The sequence below is a fragment of the Mustela putorius genome, unplaced genomic scaffold, assembly GCF_011764305.1.
Source record: "Mustela putorius furo isolate JIRA1106 unplaced genomic scaffold, ASM1176430v1.1 tig00003869_pilon_pilon_pilon, whole genome shotgun sequence".
Classification (NCBI taxonomy): Eukaryota; Metazoa; Chordata; class Mammalia; order Carnivora; family Mustelidae; genus Mustela; species Mustela putorius.
The window spans coordinates 50,545-66,539 of record NW_025422021.1 but is presented as its reverse complement, the minus strand read 5'-3'; the positions used below and the strand labels follow the sequence as shown (position 1 = coordinate 66,539).

At 35.4% G+C, this 15,995-nt stretch overlaps 1 protein-coding gene across 2 annotated transcripts in view; it reads left to right on the top strand.

Moving 5' to 3' along the window:
- DNAJC10 (DnaJ heat shock protein family (Hsp40) member C10) overlaps positions 1-11,197 on the top strand; it is a 50,862-nt gene extending 39,665 nt beyond the window's left edge. For both annotated transcript variants that reach the window (XM_004768942.3, XM_013064809.2), the window contains exons 16-23: positions 2,870-2,971; positions 3,604-3,759; positions 4,536-4,669; positions 5,768-5,821; positions 6,067-6,214; positions 7,974-8,093; positions 9,926-10,030; positions 11,079-11,197. In XM_004768942.3, coding sequence (XP_004768999.1) covers positions 2,870-2,971; positions 3,604-3,759; positions 4,536-4,669; positions 5,768-5,821; positions 6,067-6,214; positions 7,974-8,093; positions 9,926-10,030; positions 11,079-11,090 — 831 coding nt within the window. In that variant the 3' untranslated portion in view covers positions 11,091-11,197. The remainder of the gene's footprint in view (positions 1-2,869; positions 2,972-3,603; positions 3,760-4,535; positions 4,670-5,767; positions 5,822-6,066; positions 6,215-7,973; positions 8,094-9,925; positions 10,031-11,078) is intronic.
- The last annotated feature ends 4,798 nt before the right edge of the window (positions 11,198-15,995 follow it).

Sequence of the window (15,995 nt, the reverse complement as noted above, 5' to 3'; positions counted from 1 at the left end):
AAAGTATCAAAACATTTGTGGATTGGATATATACTTATTTGAGGATATTGATTGCTCTTACTTTCAGGGAAGAAAGGAAATGTGATCAAAAAACAGAATTTAAGCAATCTGCCAGGGTGACAAAGAAGTTAAATTTAAATATTGAGAAGGGATATCTGGGTATTTGTCAGGTGATTTCCCTCTTCATTCTGTTTGAAATTTCATTTAACTAAAAACTAATGTAAGATCTTTGGTTTTGAACATCTTATATGTGACATTGAAAAGTTCTTAAGCAAGAGCTCCTCCCAGGAGGAGTCAAGATGGCGGAGAAGTAGCAAGCTGAGACTGCTTCGACAAAGCAGGAAAGAATGTCCAATGGAAAAAAGACAGCCTTTTCAATAAATGGTGCTGGGAAAATTGGACAGCCACATGCAGAAAAATGAAATTGGACCATTTCCTTACACCACACACAAAAATAGACTCAAAATGGATGAAGGACCTCAATGTACGAAAGGAATCCATCAAAATCCTTGAGGAGAACACGGGCAGCAACCTCTTCGACCTCTGCCGCAGCAACATCTTCCTAGGAACAACGCAAAAGGCAAGGGAAGCAAGGGAAAAAATGAACTACTGGGATTTCATCAAGATCAAAAGCTTTTGCACAGCAAAGGAAACAGTTAACAAAATCAAAAGACAACTGACAGAATGGGAGAAGATATTTGCAAACGACATATCAGATAAAGGACTAGTGTCCAGAATCTATAAAGAACTTAGCAAACTCAACACCCAAAGAACAAATAATCCAATCAAGAAATGGGCAGAAGACATGAACAGACATTTCTGCAAAGAAGACATCCAGATGGCCAACAGACACATGAACAAGTGCTCCATATCACTCGGCATCAGGGAAATACAAATCAAAACCACAATGAGATATCACCTCACACCAGTCAGAATGGCTAAAATCAACAAGTCAGGAAATGACAGATGCTGGCGAGGATGCGGAGAAAGGGGAACCCTCCTACACTGTTGGTGGGAATGCAAGCTGGTGCAGCCACTCTGGAAAACAGCATGGAGGTTCCTCAAAATGTTGAAAATAGAACTGCCCTATGACCCAGCAATTGCACTATTGGGTATTTACCCTAAAGATACAAATGTAGTGATCCAAAGGGACACATGCACCCGAATGTTTATAGCAGCAATGTCCACAATAGCCAAACTATGGAAAGAACCTAGATGTCCATCAATAGATGAATGGATCAAGAAGATGTGGTATATATACACAATGGAATACTATGCAGCCATCAAAAGAAATGAAATCTTGCCATTTGCAACAACATGGATGGAACTAGAGCGTATCATGCTTAGCGAAATAAGTCAAGCAGAGAAAGACAACTATCATATGATCTCCCTGATATGAGGAAGTGGTGATGCAACATGGAGGCTTAAGTGGGTAGAAGAAGAATAAATGAAACAAGATGGGATTGGGAGGGAGACAAACCATAAGTGACTCTTAATCTCACAAAACAAAGTGAGGGTTGCCGGGGGGAGGGGGTTTGGGAGAAGGGGGTGGGATTATGGACATTGGGGAGGGTATGTGATTTGGTGAGTGCTGTGAAGTGTGTAAACCTGGTGATTCACAGACCTGTACCCCTGGGGATAAAAATATATGTTTATAAAAAATAAAAAATTTAAAAAAAAAAAAAAAAAGAAAAGTTCTTAAGCAAGATACAAACCATGTGATAAATAATGATTACCTTAATTTGAATTCTTCTAGTTTTTCTACTTTTTATCAAAACTATTAAATATCCTTGAGATAATTGAGTAAAACATAAGATTTTAACTGTGGTGTCAGCTTCACCTGGAATAGAGGCCAGGAGTCATTACTCACTAATTGGTGGAGCTTGACCAAGTCACATAGCCTCTCAATACCTCCGTTTTCTCGTCTGTAAAGTTGATGTGGTAATTTTAGCTTCTGAATAGAGTTGTTATACAGAATAGATTAGAAACTACTTATTTAAGGGGCACCAGGGTGACCCAGTCAATTAAGCCTCAAGAGTTTTGGTTTCTGCGCAAGTTGTGATCTCGTGATCATGGGATTGAGTCCCATGTCAGGCTCTGTGCTTGGCATGGAATCTGCTTCAGATTCTCTCTCAGATAAATAAAAGCTTTTAAGAAGAGAAACTGCATATTTCAGTGCTAAAAAGATGTCCAGCATATGCTAAACAGTCATACCTACTGAGTTTTTTGAATCCTAATCAAACATTCCAGTTTGCTGCTGAGTGCTTGTCAACTTTAAGGATGCAAAGATCAGCTACAGAGAATTCACACAGCATAGCCATAATATGGCTAATTAGGAGCATGGGCCCTTTTGACTCTCTTGAAGCAAGATGGATAATGCTGTAAAGAGAAGGCTAATCTCTGACTTGAGTCTTTGAAACCACAATAATGCTCCAATTTGTCTAGTAGTAGAAGAAAATAAAGGAAACGAAGTAGCAAGGATAAAGAAAGAATAATGCATACACAACCATATTTTAACTTAAGGAATTATGACTCATGTCCCAAGAATGTATTATCCATCTTTCTTCAAGAGAGTCAAAAGGGCCCACACTCATAATCAGCCATATTATGGCTTTGCGCACTTCTCAATGTTTCATTGCCCATGGATTTTATGGCTAATGGACTACCTATAAAAAAGGGTCATTTATCAGTGCAACTGTGAATCCATTTCTTTGCCAAATTTGGCCAGGCTAAAATTTTTCAGTCACCAGCAGTTTAGCAATGGGTTTTTAAAATGTTACTGTTGCTACTTAAAAGCAATTTGGTTATAAATTTGCAACCAAGAGGTAAAATGCATAAAATCTTTAGTTTGTATTCTTATTCCTAACAGTATAACATTCAGGCTTATCCAACAACAGTGGTTTTCAACCAGTCCAATGTTCATGAATATGAAGGACATCACTCTGCTGAACAGATCTTGGAATTCATAGAGGTATTTTAATTTATAGTATTGTAATTTACTGAGGTAAATTATTTTTAACTGGTTTTTGGTTTTTTGCTGTTTTGTTTTTTATTATTTCCCCTGTGAAGCTAACATTTTTGTTAGTATTACCCTATCATGGTAGACTGAAGCTGTATTAAGACAGCATTTGGAGCAAGTGAGCGTTTAGGGAGGTTGAGCAGTATCTCCAATCAGACTGTCAGGAAAATAGAGTAATGGGCTTTTCATTAATGATTAAAGGATCGTTTCCAAACCAATCATTGGTTCTGGAACAAGACTATTTGGCCTGTGTAGCTATCTGGGCACCTCTTAGAACTTTTTGTCCCATCTAATGTCACCTTAAGTAAAGTTGCCTCTGTTCTCTACTAAGATGATTTTAATGATACATAGAAGTAAGAAAAAATTATAATAAACCTTGAATTAAGAAGGCTAATGGGCAAAGTCTAAACTGAACTGGGAATAATTCCTTCCTTTTTAAAATAATTCACTGTCGATTATCTTTTAAACATCCATAAGTATCTTTTTATTATTCAGAAACAGGAACTTTTCTAAGTGACAACAATTTGCCAAGAATATGTGAACACTTTTTTATATTGTTATAATGAAAGTTATATTCTCTTTAGGATCTTATGAATCCTTCAGTGATCACCCTGACACCCACCACTTTCAACGAACTAGTTAAACAGAGAAAACAGGACGAAGTCTGGATGGTTGATTTCTATTCTCCTTGGTGTCATCCCTGTCAAGTCCTAATGCCAGAATGGAAAAGAATGGCCCGGGTATAGTAGTTTCTTAAAAAATCTTAACATATAGCATGAATGTGTATTTAACAAAACTGTTTTGAAACTGAGATGAACCCACCTCTATCTAGATTATCACTTAGAACAGTTCTGATTATACCAGTTAGATTTCAACTCTCTTTCTGTCTGGTTGGGTGAATGGTATAGATACCTTTTTTTTTTTTCTGTGTCACTTGTTTGGTACTTATCTGGCCAAATTTTTGCCAAAGTCAACCCCCAAATCCCTTTATTTTCCATACAAATAGACATAGTGTTATGAAGGATTGGAAGAAAGTTACTAAATAAGAGAATGGAAGATGAAATCTCTATTTTATATTTCTAAGAAAAAGTGAACAAACCAAACAGGTAAAAGTGATTTCTAGTATCTTCACATTTAAGATTTTCAGTAAAATTTTAAAATTTGGGCATGATTTCAATGTGTTGCAATGCAAGTCTCTATTTGAAAAAGAACTGAAATACCATTGCAAGGAACTTCATTAGTTCCTTGTTTCTAACACTTAATTTTATAAATACCTAATTTCCCCCCACATAGAACATGAATGAAATCTGTTGTTTAATCTGCAATAATTGTAGTAGGGTCCTAACTACAGCATTACATTCTCAGTTCATTACTGTAAGTGTTCTAGTCACTGAAAAATAATAATCATCTCACAGTGCTAATTTCTCTATTATAAACATAAAGTTATATTTTATTCTAATTCTAATTTTATTCTAATCACTTTGATCTGTTTATCTTCTCTCTTTCTCTTTTATAGACATTAACTGGACTGATCAATGTGGGCAGTATAGACTGCCAACAGTATCATTCTTTTTGTGCCCAAGAAAATGTTCGGAGATACCCTGAGATAAGATTTTTCCCCCAAAAATCAAATAAAGCTTATCAGTATCAGTAAGTGTTGCCTAAAATGTAAAGACATTTATTATAACATTTTTTTAAACAGTTAAAATTTTAAAGTTATCTTAGGGGTGCCTGGCTGGTTCAGTCAGAAGAACATGTGACTCTTGATCTTATGGTCATGCATTCCAGCTGCATGTTGGGTATAGAGATTACTTAAATAAATAAGCTTCTTTAAAAAAAAATTATCTTAATTAAATAGACGTTAACCCAACAAATATTTTTTGGGAGCCTCCCATGTTTTAAGATGATGTGCTAATGAGAACCTCTGAAGATGAAAAAAGAATTGAATGATCTCAGTGTTTACGAAGCTGGCACGCCATTATAGAAAAAGATAAACGGAGGAAGTACTAACATTTAGTAAGTTAGTTTTTGGTTTCAGGTGTTATACTAGATCCTTTTGTTCATGTTATTCCCACTAGTCCTCCCGTAGACCCTGAGAAATAAGAATTCTTGCCTTTCCTCCTATTACAGATAAGTAAACTGATTAACACACCTTAAATAATTTTGTCAAGTCACACAGCTGCTAAGGTTTATAGTTGAAGATTCAGCCCAGTCTGTGTCAATGCCCATCCTGTTTCTGTAACACCACATGGCATTTGGGGTAGAAAACTCAAATGTAAGGCAGAATATAAAGAACATTATGTAAAAAGTAAAACTGAACCATGGATTGCAAAGGAGGGAAGGATCACAGCTATGAGAGGAAATCATGAAAGGCTGCATTTAAGAGGTGGCTTTTGACATGGGTCTTAAAAAGTGGGTAGGAATTTGACAGACATAATGACCAGAATAAAGGTTCTAAACTGAAGTCTTAGACATTTGGAGTGTTACCATTCCCATGCATCTATAGGAGCTGTCCAGCAGGCAGTTAGACTTCGGGGCTGTCTGGAGCACCAAAAAAACACCTAGACTAGAGAAAAATTTATTTGGAAAGCCATGTAAGCAGCATTTATAGGTAGGTGTATCTGAGAAGGGAAATGGTATCTAGTCAATAAGTTAAACTGCTCAGTTGCTGCAGAGAGATGGTTCTCTGAGCATATCCAATAATAAAATATAGCATTTAAAACTTTTTTTTCAATTTTCTTCTTTCAGTAGTTACAATGGATGGAATAGAGATGCTTATTCCCTGAGAATTTGGGGTCTAGGGTGAGTAATCAAAATATGCATCATCATATAAAATAGATTCAGTACTATTTACCTTCCTCTTATGTCTGTAGTTACATTTATTGTGAGTTGCTTAAGGCTGTGGCAATTTAAATTACTTCGTAAGGAATTATAATTTACCAAGATAACTTGGAAGGCCTTTTTTACTTAGAAACTTTTACAGTATTATATTTTAGATGTTTCCTTTGGTTTCATATAATGAAAAATAATTTGATCCCTTGCCACAGATTCTTACCTCAAGCATCCATAGATCTGACGCCTCAGACTTTCAATGAAAAAGTTACACAAGGGAAAAATCACTGGGTGGTTGATTTCTATGCTCCTTGGTGTGGACCTTGCCAGAATTTTGCTCCAGAGTTTGAGCTCTTAGCTAGGGTAAGTCTTGTCTTTCTACTTAAATAACTTGTAGTCACATACATGTTTTAATAATTAGATAAAATAACAGTTATTTTAAAAGTAGCTATATTAAATGATTAGCTATAAGTATTTTAAATATTAATTCTCTTAAGTTTCCTGTGAATTTTTTTTCAATTCCATTTCATTTCTATGACTATAATCTTTGCAGATTTCTTCCTTATTAACGCTTTTAGCTAACACCTCTGTCTTGATTGAGGACATCGTCTACCTAATAGCCAGATACCTCAGTTTTGCTTGTTCCCTATTTCTTTCCTTTACTCTGCTGCTTGGCAGGCCATCAGAGATCCTATCAGTTCTGTCTTTTAAATGCCTTTCAAATTTGACATCTCCTCTCCATCTCTTCTGCTAGCCTCTCTGTTCAAGCCCTCATCATCTCATCGAGACATCTCGTGTACCTTTCAGCTACTCTCATGTTGCCAGTCTGCCTTCTTCAGTTCTGCCCTGATCATCTTTCTGAAATACTCCCTTCTCAGGCTTTCTGTGAACCAGTTTTCTGACCTGGCATCCTAGGTTGCACCATCACGTCTCTGATGGGACCCTTTCTATCTCTTTGGCTTTCTCTCTGTCCCTACCCCAAACCTTACAGTTCAGCCACAACGAGGTACTCCAAGTTTGTTGAACAAGTACATGCTGTTCCCTATCTCTAAAATGCCTTTTCCTTATCTTGGTCATGTGGATCTCTTCCTCCTTATCCTACAAAACCCAGCTTCAGTTGGCACTTCTGTATTCACTGTCCCCATTTCAGTCAGTTCACTTTAATATCTTGTACTCCTTTGGTGTACTTACATAATGAATGTTAAATACTTAGTTACCTGTCTCCTCCATAAGACTGAGCTTCTTGAGGGCTAGTTTTACTAGTCTTGTCTAACTCAGTAAATGCTCATAAAACTTAACTGAATGCATAAACTGAATACAGTCTGAATGTTTATTGTTTCTGTTAGCCTTCTCATTAGCCTATCCAGATTGTTAGCTTCCTGACTTCAGGGAGGTTTGCCCATGGGCTGTGAAACACTCACTAGAATGAGAAAGCTCCAGTTTCACCAGCCTAAAACAAAAGCTGAAAATCCCAAGCTATGGAAATTTCTTCAGCAAAGGGATTTCCAGGAGTCATAAAAGATTAGTTTAGTTATTGGATTGTCCTTCAAATAAGAGGTTATTTTCCACTTACTAGATCTTTTTCTTTTTTTATGCTTCCTTTTTCTTTAATAATTCAACAGAATGTTTTACTCCCTTTGTATTTAGCTTATTTTGTAATGCAACAGTATCTTGAATATAGCAGAAGGTTACTCAATATGAAAAAGACCATACCCTGAAGAGCAAGTCAGAGGCCTGATACAGAGGGACTGGAGGCTTAGGTAGAGTTGTGAGCCTTCCACAAAAGGAAGAGTGCTCCCTCAGCATGTGAGACCAGAGAAAGGAAGAAGGTGGATGAGGACAGAATCTGAGGTGTTTGTGGTGTGATGGACAGGGTGTGGGTACCAGGAAGGAGCTTTTCTTGATAAGATAAAGAGTTTATTTGCTCTTGGAGAGGTGTTTCTGGGTAAACAGGTGTTTAAAGAGCCAGTAAAAAGTTGGAAGGGTCTTACCAGGATGGAAAGGATGAAAGCTTAAGCCTTGACAGTGATAAAGATTTGAAAATATTTGTATTATTTTGCTTTGTGGTTGCCAAAATAGTTTATGCCACAGAGAATGACAAACCATATTTCTCTCTTTTCAGATGGTTAAAGGAAAAGTGAAAGCTGGAAAAGTAGACTGTCAGGCTTATGCCCAAACATGCCAGAAAGCTGGCATCAGAGCCTATCCAACTGTTAAATTTTTTCCCTACGAAAGAACAAAGGTACGTACAAGGCCTTCGTATATGTGCCTCTCCTTTAGCAGACCAAGTTGGAAAGGTTTGTTATTAGTCTGAATGTTTTTATTAGCTTTTTCTCCCTTTGTCATTTGTTTCATTTGTATATGTGAAAAGAAGCTTCGGTAAAATATGCATCACGTGATTTTAAAAGGTTTTTCTGTCTCAAAGTTCAGATGACCCACTGCCTTAAAATTTTTGTACTCCTAGATTACAGAAACTACTGAAGAAACATACTAGAATATTAGTAGTAGTTTTCTGAGTGGAGATTTAAGGTAATTATTTTCTGTGAAGTTCTGTATTTCCTACTTTTAGAAAAATATTACCTTTATTATTATTTTTCCCAGGAAACAAAAAAAATTAAAAGAATACTATCATAATTCATAATATTTTTTAAATAGACTAGTACCAGAACATTTATCTTGAGAAATATAAATTAGTGATTTAGACTATAAAATAAAACTTATGGTTCCTTGGTTTGGTTATAACTCCCTTCTGTGGGCCACTATGTGTTTTTTTTTTTCCCCTTCAAAAAGAAAACTAGACATCTACTGATGGGTCTTAAAATTCAGGTGATAACCCCTATGGTCATTTATATAAATGCATATACCTTTCAACCAATGTAATTGCTAACTGAAAGTATTCATGACTTTTGCTATCTTTCTGGGTAAAAGCATGACATTTTTGACAATGTAATTAAATAAGGATTTGCTATGTATTCATGTTTTCTGGTAAAACATTTGGAGTAAGTCATTTCAAATATTTTTATACTTTTTGAGAAAGCTCATCAGCTTAAGATTTCATGTTTATTTATTAGAAATTATATTTTGGAGTTAAATAATGAAATTGGATGATGAATTTCAGAAGTCTAGTGTTGTCATCTAAATTTTTCAGTGAAGGATTTTGATTTGGCAAAGAGGTTAATTCTGTCTTAAGAACAGCCTGGGGTAAGCAGAACTCAGTGAGAGTAAAGGAGCTTATACTAGTACCTGAATCTTCATTTCTTTGGAATCATTGACTCGACTTTGATTCTCAGAACAGCTGAGAAATTTATGACATAGATAGGGGTCTTCACTCAGATGGTGTTAGGGAAGTATCAGTATAATGAGCAGTCACAGAATTAATCAGGCCATAGAAAGAGCTGTTTGAAAAGATGTTACCATGTGGCAGGAGAAGCCCAGAAGACATTAGGACCCCAAATACCCCTGTCCAAAACCAAAAGACAGAGGTGGAAGTCCAGGCCAGATTTGAAAATCAAAGCAGAATAATGATTGTGGTAAATAGCAGTACGAATCAGGTGGGCAGGAACACAAAAAAAAAACCAAAATCCTAACATACAGTGTGGAGTTCCCACCAAGAAGGAAATAAATAACACCAGATCCAAGAAAAGCAAGCCTGATATATTGACCTGCCCCCTTCCCTGATTTTCAGCCACTGTCCTGCTCTGAGCAAATGAGAACCAGGAGACATACAGTACTTTCCAGTGTTGTTGACCAAGGTTTTAACTGTGCCTATGATTCGTATTAGATTGGAATGATTTGAATCCTGTGAGGGCTGTCTTTTCTTTACAGTTTAGTTATTTTAAGGCAATTGGAGTTAGCAATATCATTTTTTCCAATGAATTATTTTCATGTTCCCCTAACAGTATTGTATTTAAGTAAATTATGAGTTAACTGCTTTTGCAGCATTATTTCCTTGAAGAAATTTGAGTTTCAAATATTTAGAACTTTTAAGGAATATTTAATCAAATTTCTTAAATGGAAATGTCATGTTTTGAATAGATACCTTAAAGATTATAACAGGAGTGTTTTTAATTTTAGAGAAATATTTGGGGAGAGCAAATAGATTCCAGAGATGCAAAAGAGATTGCTACCTTCATATATGAAAAATTGAAAAATCTCCAAAATCATGGAAAGAGAGATAAGGTAAGGACTAAATCTAGAGCTGACTTTGGCAAACATTATCTATTCTTACTGTACATTATATCAATAAACAGGTAGAGTAGAAGCTTCAAAAAATAGTAAAGTTGAAATTTCTTAATTTGGAAAATACGATAATCAGAATGTAGCTTGTAGGCACTAATAAGCATAGAAATTTAGATACATAAAACCATTTAACTCAAGTTTTGGCCATCGTTCACTACTTTATTTAAATTTTGTTCAATTATAAATAAAGCATTGACTTGTTGAGAATAAATATACTGGAGCCTCATAAAATATTTTATAAGGCAAAATATCTACTCTGGTAGAGTCAGGATATATTGGAACCATATTCGTCTTGGCCCCTTCTTGAATTTTTCTTACTCAAGAGGCAGTGCAAGCCCTTTGCTATTCTGTGAAAGAACTGTTCTTTTTTCCCTTTTTAAAATCATTGTCATCCTAGGACATACTTAAAAACAGGCCAAAGAGTGATGGAGTGCTTTCTGAGTGGAATTTAATAAAATCATGTATGAGGTTGTTTTGTATTCTTTCCCTATAAGGAGAAAGAAGGACAAAGAAGAACAACCCAGATTCTGGAGAGGGCTAGAGACCTCTGGCCTTGGAGAGCCATATTAGAACTGCAGACTCCAACACAGAGGGCTTACATCCTGTTTGGGGAGTTATAAATCTTTATCTTCTTTACAAAAATATTTTCCGATGTTTTTACCAGGTCAGCTTCCTCGAGAGGTTTTAAAGTATGACTCTTATCTCAAGTTAAACCTTTGAAATAGAAAATGTTATTAGACGTAAACCAGAATATCATAAATGAAATTAAGTTTAAAAACATACCAATATTATTACTTAAGTGTAATTAGTAGTATCTGCATGGACAGGTAAGAACTAAGAGATATCCTTTTCCATTGTGACAATTAGGCAAGGTGTATTTCATACAGTGATCCATTAGTTATTTTTTAAAAGGTAGAATACTATAAACTAATCAATATTTTAATATAAATTCATACTTTTTCTTTCAATCACTTTTACATTATTATAGGATGAACTTTAATGATGTTAAAGATGAAGAAAAAAGAGAAGGAATTCTAACAAATGACATCAGAAGACATCTTTTTAGGATGTTACTACTTGGTGGGAATAAATGAACATTATCTTGGACTTGTAATTGCACTGTCTGAATTCTGTACAACACTGGTATAAATGAAGGGTCTGCAAACTTTTTCTATAAAAGGCCAGATTGTAAAGATTTTAGGCTTTGTAAACCATAATACAGTTGTCACATACTGTTTTTGTTTTGTTTATAGCCCTTTAAAAGAATGCAAAAACCATTCTTAGCTCAGGGCCATACACAAACAGACCACAAACCACATTCAGTTCATGGGCCAGAGATTACTGACCCCTGGAAATGATGTTAAGACTGGCTGGCACAAACAGGAGCCTGTTGAGTTATGTACATATGTGTCTAAGTTGTACGAAACTGGTCTCTATTTCTTAAAGTTTTGTGGCTGGCCTGAAGAGCTGTAACTTAGTTTTTGTCACCTGTTCTGAAATGGGATGAAACAGATTCTGTTTCCTTTTAAAAAAAAAAAAAAAAACACACTCCCACTGTGGCAAACATACTGTTTTCATGGTGTTTTATAGTGAAGCGACTTTTCATTTTCTTTCTAAAGTTTGAAGAACTGATTTTAATTTTTCACAATTGAGAAAAGTTTTTGTAACAATAAATGAACCCAGTAGATTTCTACAGCCTCTAGAAATACCTGAGGAAAACAATATTTGGAGCTGGTAAGTGGGCTGTGTAGTGGGCCCAAGTATATCAAGTATATCAGGTATTTAGAGTTCTGGATTTTAAACATATGTGTTTATTTATCTTCTGAATTGCTTTCTTAGAAGTTTTACCCTGTGATAGTAATTGACTTTTGAAGTATTGTTCTAATATTTATGGTTTTTGTCTTCTGGACTTTGTTTTGATATAGATCCTGTATTTACATTTGCCTCTTCCCCTCCCCCCACAGTTGAGGTTTTTTTCACTCGTCTGATTTATTATTCAAATAGGAAAAGTAACTTTACGGTTTTGTTTCACTGTAGCTCATAATGACACTGCGGTTATTCCATTTATTAGTTTGCTGTTGAATGCTGCCATTTTCAGATAAATATTGGCATAACAACTTATTTTTATAAGAAAAGTATATAAATCTAAGGCTGGGCTCTTTTCATTTCTTGGTTGTTCAGACTAAAAGAATCTGGAATTTTCCTTGCATCTTAACAAACATGTCAGTAACGTGTAGTTGTTTAGTTACAGTTCAGAGTGCATTAAAAACTCTAATTGTTTGAAAGAGGTCAGCAAATTAAAAAAAAAAGTTTCCCCAAAAACTTACTAGAATTATGCTCTATTATATTGGAAGATTTATTTGATGTCACTTTATCTCCTTCTCAGTATTTCCTCATGAAGATAATTATTTTATCACTGCAATATCTACCAAAAAAAATTTTTTTCTAGTCTAATCCTATTCATACCTTCCATTTTTGCTTCAGTTGAATCCTTTAAGTCCTATTACCCTTGGATTCCACTTCACATATGTGAGCAGTTACAGAACAATTGCCACTTCTAACTTTAATACCACCTTTTTGAAATACGATCAGTAATGGCACGTGCCTTTCATATGTTAAATTCTCACTGCCTGGAAATCTCAAAATTGGCTTTCCACAATAATTCCAAAATGGAAGATGTAAAGAAGTCTTGGTAAATGTTTATTGAATTAACATATCAATTATGCAAATACCACTGTGCTGGACACTGAAGCATATGTAGAAGGAATCTAAGGGATGGTTCCTCTCTCCCAAGTGTCTGTAATTCACAGTTCTGACACTGAACCCATAAATAGGTTTATAGGTACCTATACTACTAAATATAAATACAATTCCAAACTTATTGAGAAACGTTATAGGCAGTAAAAAAAAAAAAAAAAAGTAAACATTATATATCCTGTAACCTGGTGCCTATGGAGTTGGCTCTAAATCCAAGACTACTGGGAGTCCTATTAAATGATATATATCCTACAATATCCATCAGGAAGCAATTTCCTGCAATCACAGGTGTCATTGAGTATCTCAAGAACAGCTGGCAGAATTAACAGTTTTAACAGCCATGTAAGTGCAGTGGATCACCCCTAAAGAGTGCTGATGTTTCTCTCAGCAACATCATTTTTGTGTGCAGCTGACCTTTGGTAACACAACACCATTTCTAGCAGACTGGAGCATTTTCTATCAGGCAATTATATTTGAAAATTAGATACATTTAAATATGTGGCTATATAAAACAACTTGGAGTTTGTGTTTTTGATGTTAGTGATGCTTACCTATTCCGATTTGCATATTTTATTTAAGATCTTTTATCTTTTTTACTTAAGGTATATGATTAAGATAAAGGAAAAGGAAATTATTTTTATATTGTAAAAGTTTTCTTTAAATTTGTGCTTTGTTTTCTAACAGTATTCAAAGCGGGAATTTTCTTAAGTACAATGATCAGATTTGCTGTGTTGTTTCCTATGGGACACATTTACATAGATATTTAGAATATGAAAGCCTTCAATGCAGTAATAATTTTTAGCCCTTTTAAAACAGATTCTTTATATAATTTGGCCATAGGTCTACCAAACTCAGATAAATGTCTTAAATTAGACACATTCAGTCCATTATGACTATTAAATAGTACAAAATTAACAAAATATATTTAAAAATTTTTTTTAATTTTTTTGTAATATTTCCTGTAATTGATTCTGAGGATGAGAAGAATATCTTTCTAGAGTATGCTACTTTACACATAAACAAACTTTTAAAGACACCTAAATTCTTCTGGTGAACAGCTTATTTTCGGTAAGAGTAATGGGAATCTAAGTTAGCCACCAGACTAAGTAGAAATGTGTTACTGATCATACACCAAAGTGTTAGTGATTTACAACTTGAATCTTTTTTACATTTAACACTAAATTTGCACTTAGTTTCTTGTACCGTCACCCAGTCCCCTTGTTAGCAGTTGAATCTATTTTGTGAAAGGTGATTAACCCAAATTATGGCTGCAAGCTAATGCCAGACCAGCCAGTATAATGTCTTGATCAGTGGGTTACACTGCTCACTTGAGTGCATTCCTTAGTACCTGCTGTCCTATTAAAAAAGATACAGGAGGTGCCTGTTGGTTCAGTCAGTTGAGCACCCACCTTCAACTCATGTCATGATCTCAGGGTCCTGAGATCGAGCCTCGCATCAGGCTCCCTGTTCAGCAGGGAGTCTGCTTCTCTCTCTCCCTCTGCTGCTTCCCTACTTATGTTCTCTCACTGTACTCTCTCTCTCTCAAATAAATTAAAAAAAAAAAAAAAAGGGGGATACAGATCAAAAACCTATTCAGAAAGATCTGTGCTGATGTCCAGAAAAAAACTGTTCCATATAAATTGTTCCATATTAATTAAATAACTACTATTCTAAACATTTTAAATTTTCCATCCTCAAATAAAAAAGAATTGGTCCCAGTAGAAAGTGGTGAGATAGGAGGCTCCTAAACTCACCTCCTCCCATGGACACACTGAATCTACAGCTATGTACAAAACAATTCCCTCTAAGAGAAATCCAGACACTAGTAGCCAAGCGATTCCTATCCATCAGGTTAATGAGAGAAAAACCCACACTGGAGTGGGCAGAAGCAGCAATGACACAGTCTTATAAACCCCATCCCCCCAGTGCAGTGCCACAACAAAGAGGGAACTTGTGACTGCCAACCAAGAATACATAGCAAAATTGTCCTTCAGAATTAAAAGTGGGAGTATTACAGATAAGCAAAAGCTGAAGGAATTAGTCATCACTGAACAAGCTTTACAAGGAATGTTAAAGTGATTTCTTTAAGCTGAAATGAAAGGGTATTAGTAAATACAAAACATTGAGGGATGCTTGGGTGGCTTAGTTGGTAAAGTGTCTGCCTTCTGCTCAGGTCATGATCCAAGTGTCCTGAGGTCAAGCCCCACATCAGGCTCCCTGCTCAGCAGGGGGTCTGCTTCTCCCTCTGCCTGTGCCCTCTCTCTAATAAGTAAAATCTTTAAAAAAAAAAAAAAAAAGAAAAAGTATCAATCTCACTGACCAAAATAAATACATAGATTCTGAATAATGTGATGCTGGTGGGTCCATCATTTTATAAATCTAGTATAAAGGTTGAAAGACAAAGGTAGTAAAAATAACTACAGTAATTTGTTCATACTAAAGATTCAAATTGTGACATCAGATACACAAAAGGAGAATGAAGTAAAGTTTTTGTAGGAGAGCAAATTGTTAGCATAAAATAGACTAATGGATTTAAAGATGTTTCATGTAAGACTCATGATAACTACACACCAAAACCTATAATAGATGCACAAAGAGAACTGGGGCAGTTGGGTGGCTCATTCAGTTAAGCATCTGCCTTCAGCTGGGGTTGTGATTTCAAGGTCCTGAGATTAAGCCTCACGTTGGGCTCTCCACTCAGCAGGGACTCTGCTTCTCCCGCTCCTTCTGCCCTCACCCTCTGCTTGTGCATTAGCGTGCTCGCTCATGCTCTCTCTCTCAAACAAAATCTTTAAAAAAAAAATGGAATTAATGTGAATAGCTACAGAAAATGAACAACTCACAAAGGAAGACTGCAAGAGAGGAAGAAAAGAACTATAAAACAGCCAGAGAACAATTATGAGATGATATTAGTAAGGTCTTGCCTACCAATAATTAAATGTAAATGAATTGAATTCTCCAATCAAAACAATAGCTGGACAAATTGAAGAAGACAAGACCCAACTATGCTGCCTACTGGAACTACTACATCTTTAACGACACACATAAGCTCAGGAATGAGGAGAAAGAAGCTGTTACAAATGGAAACCAAAAGTTGATATAGCTATGCTTGTCCATCAAAATATACTTTAAAACAAAGACTAGTAAG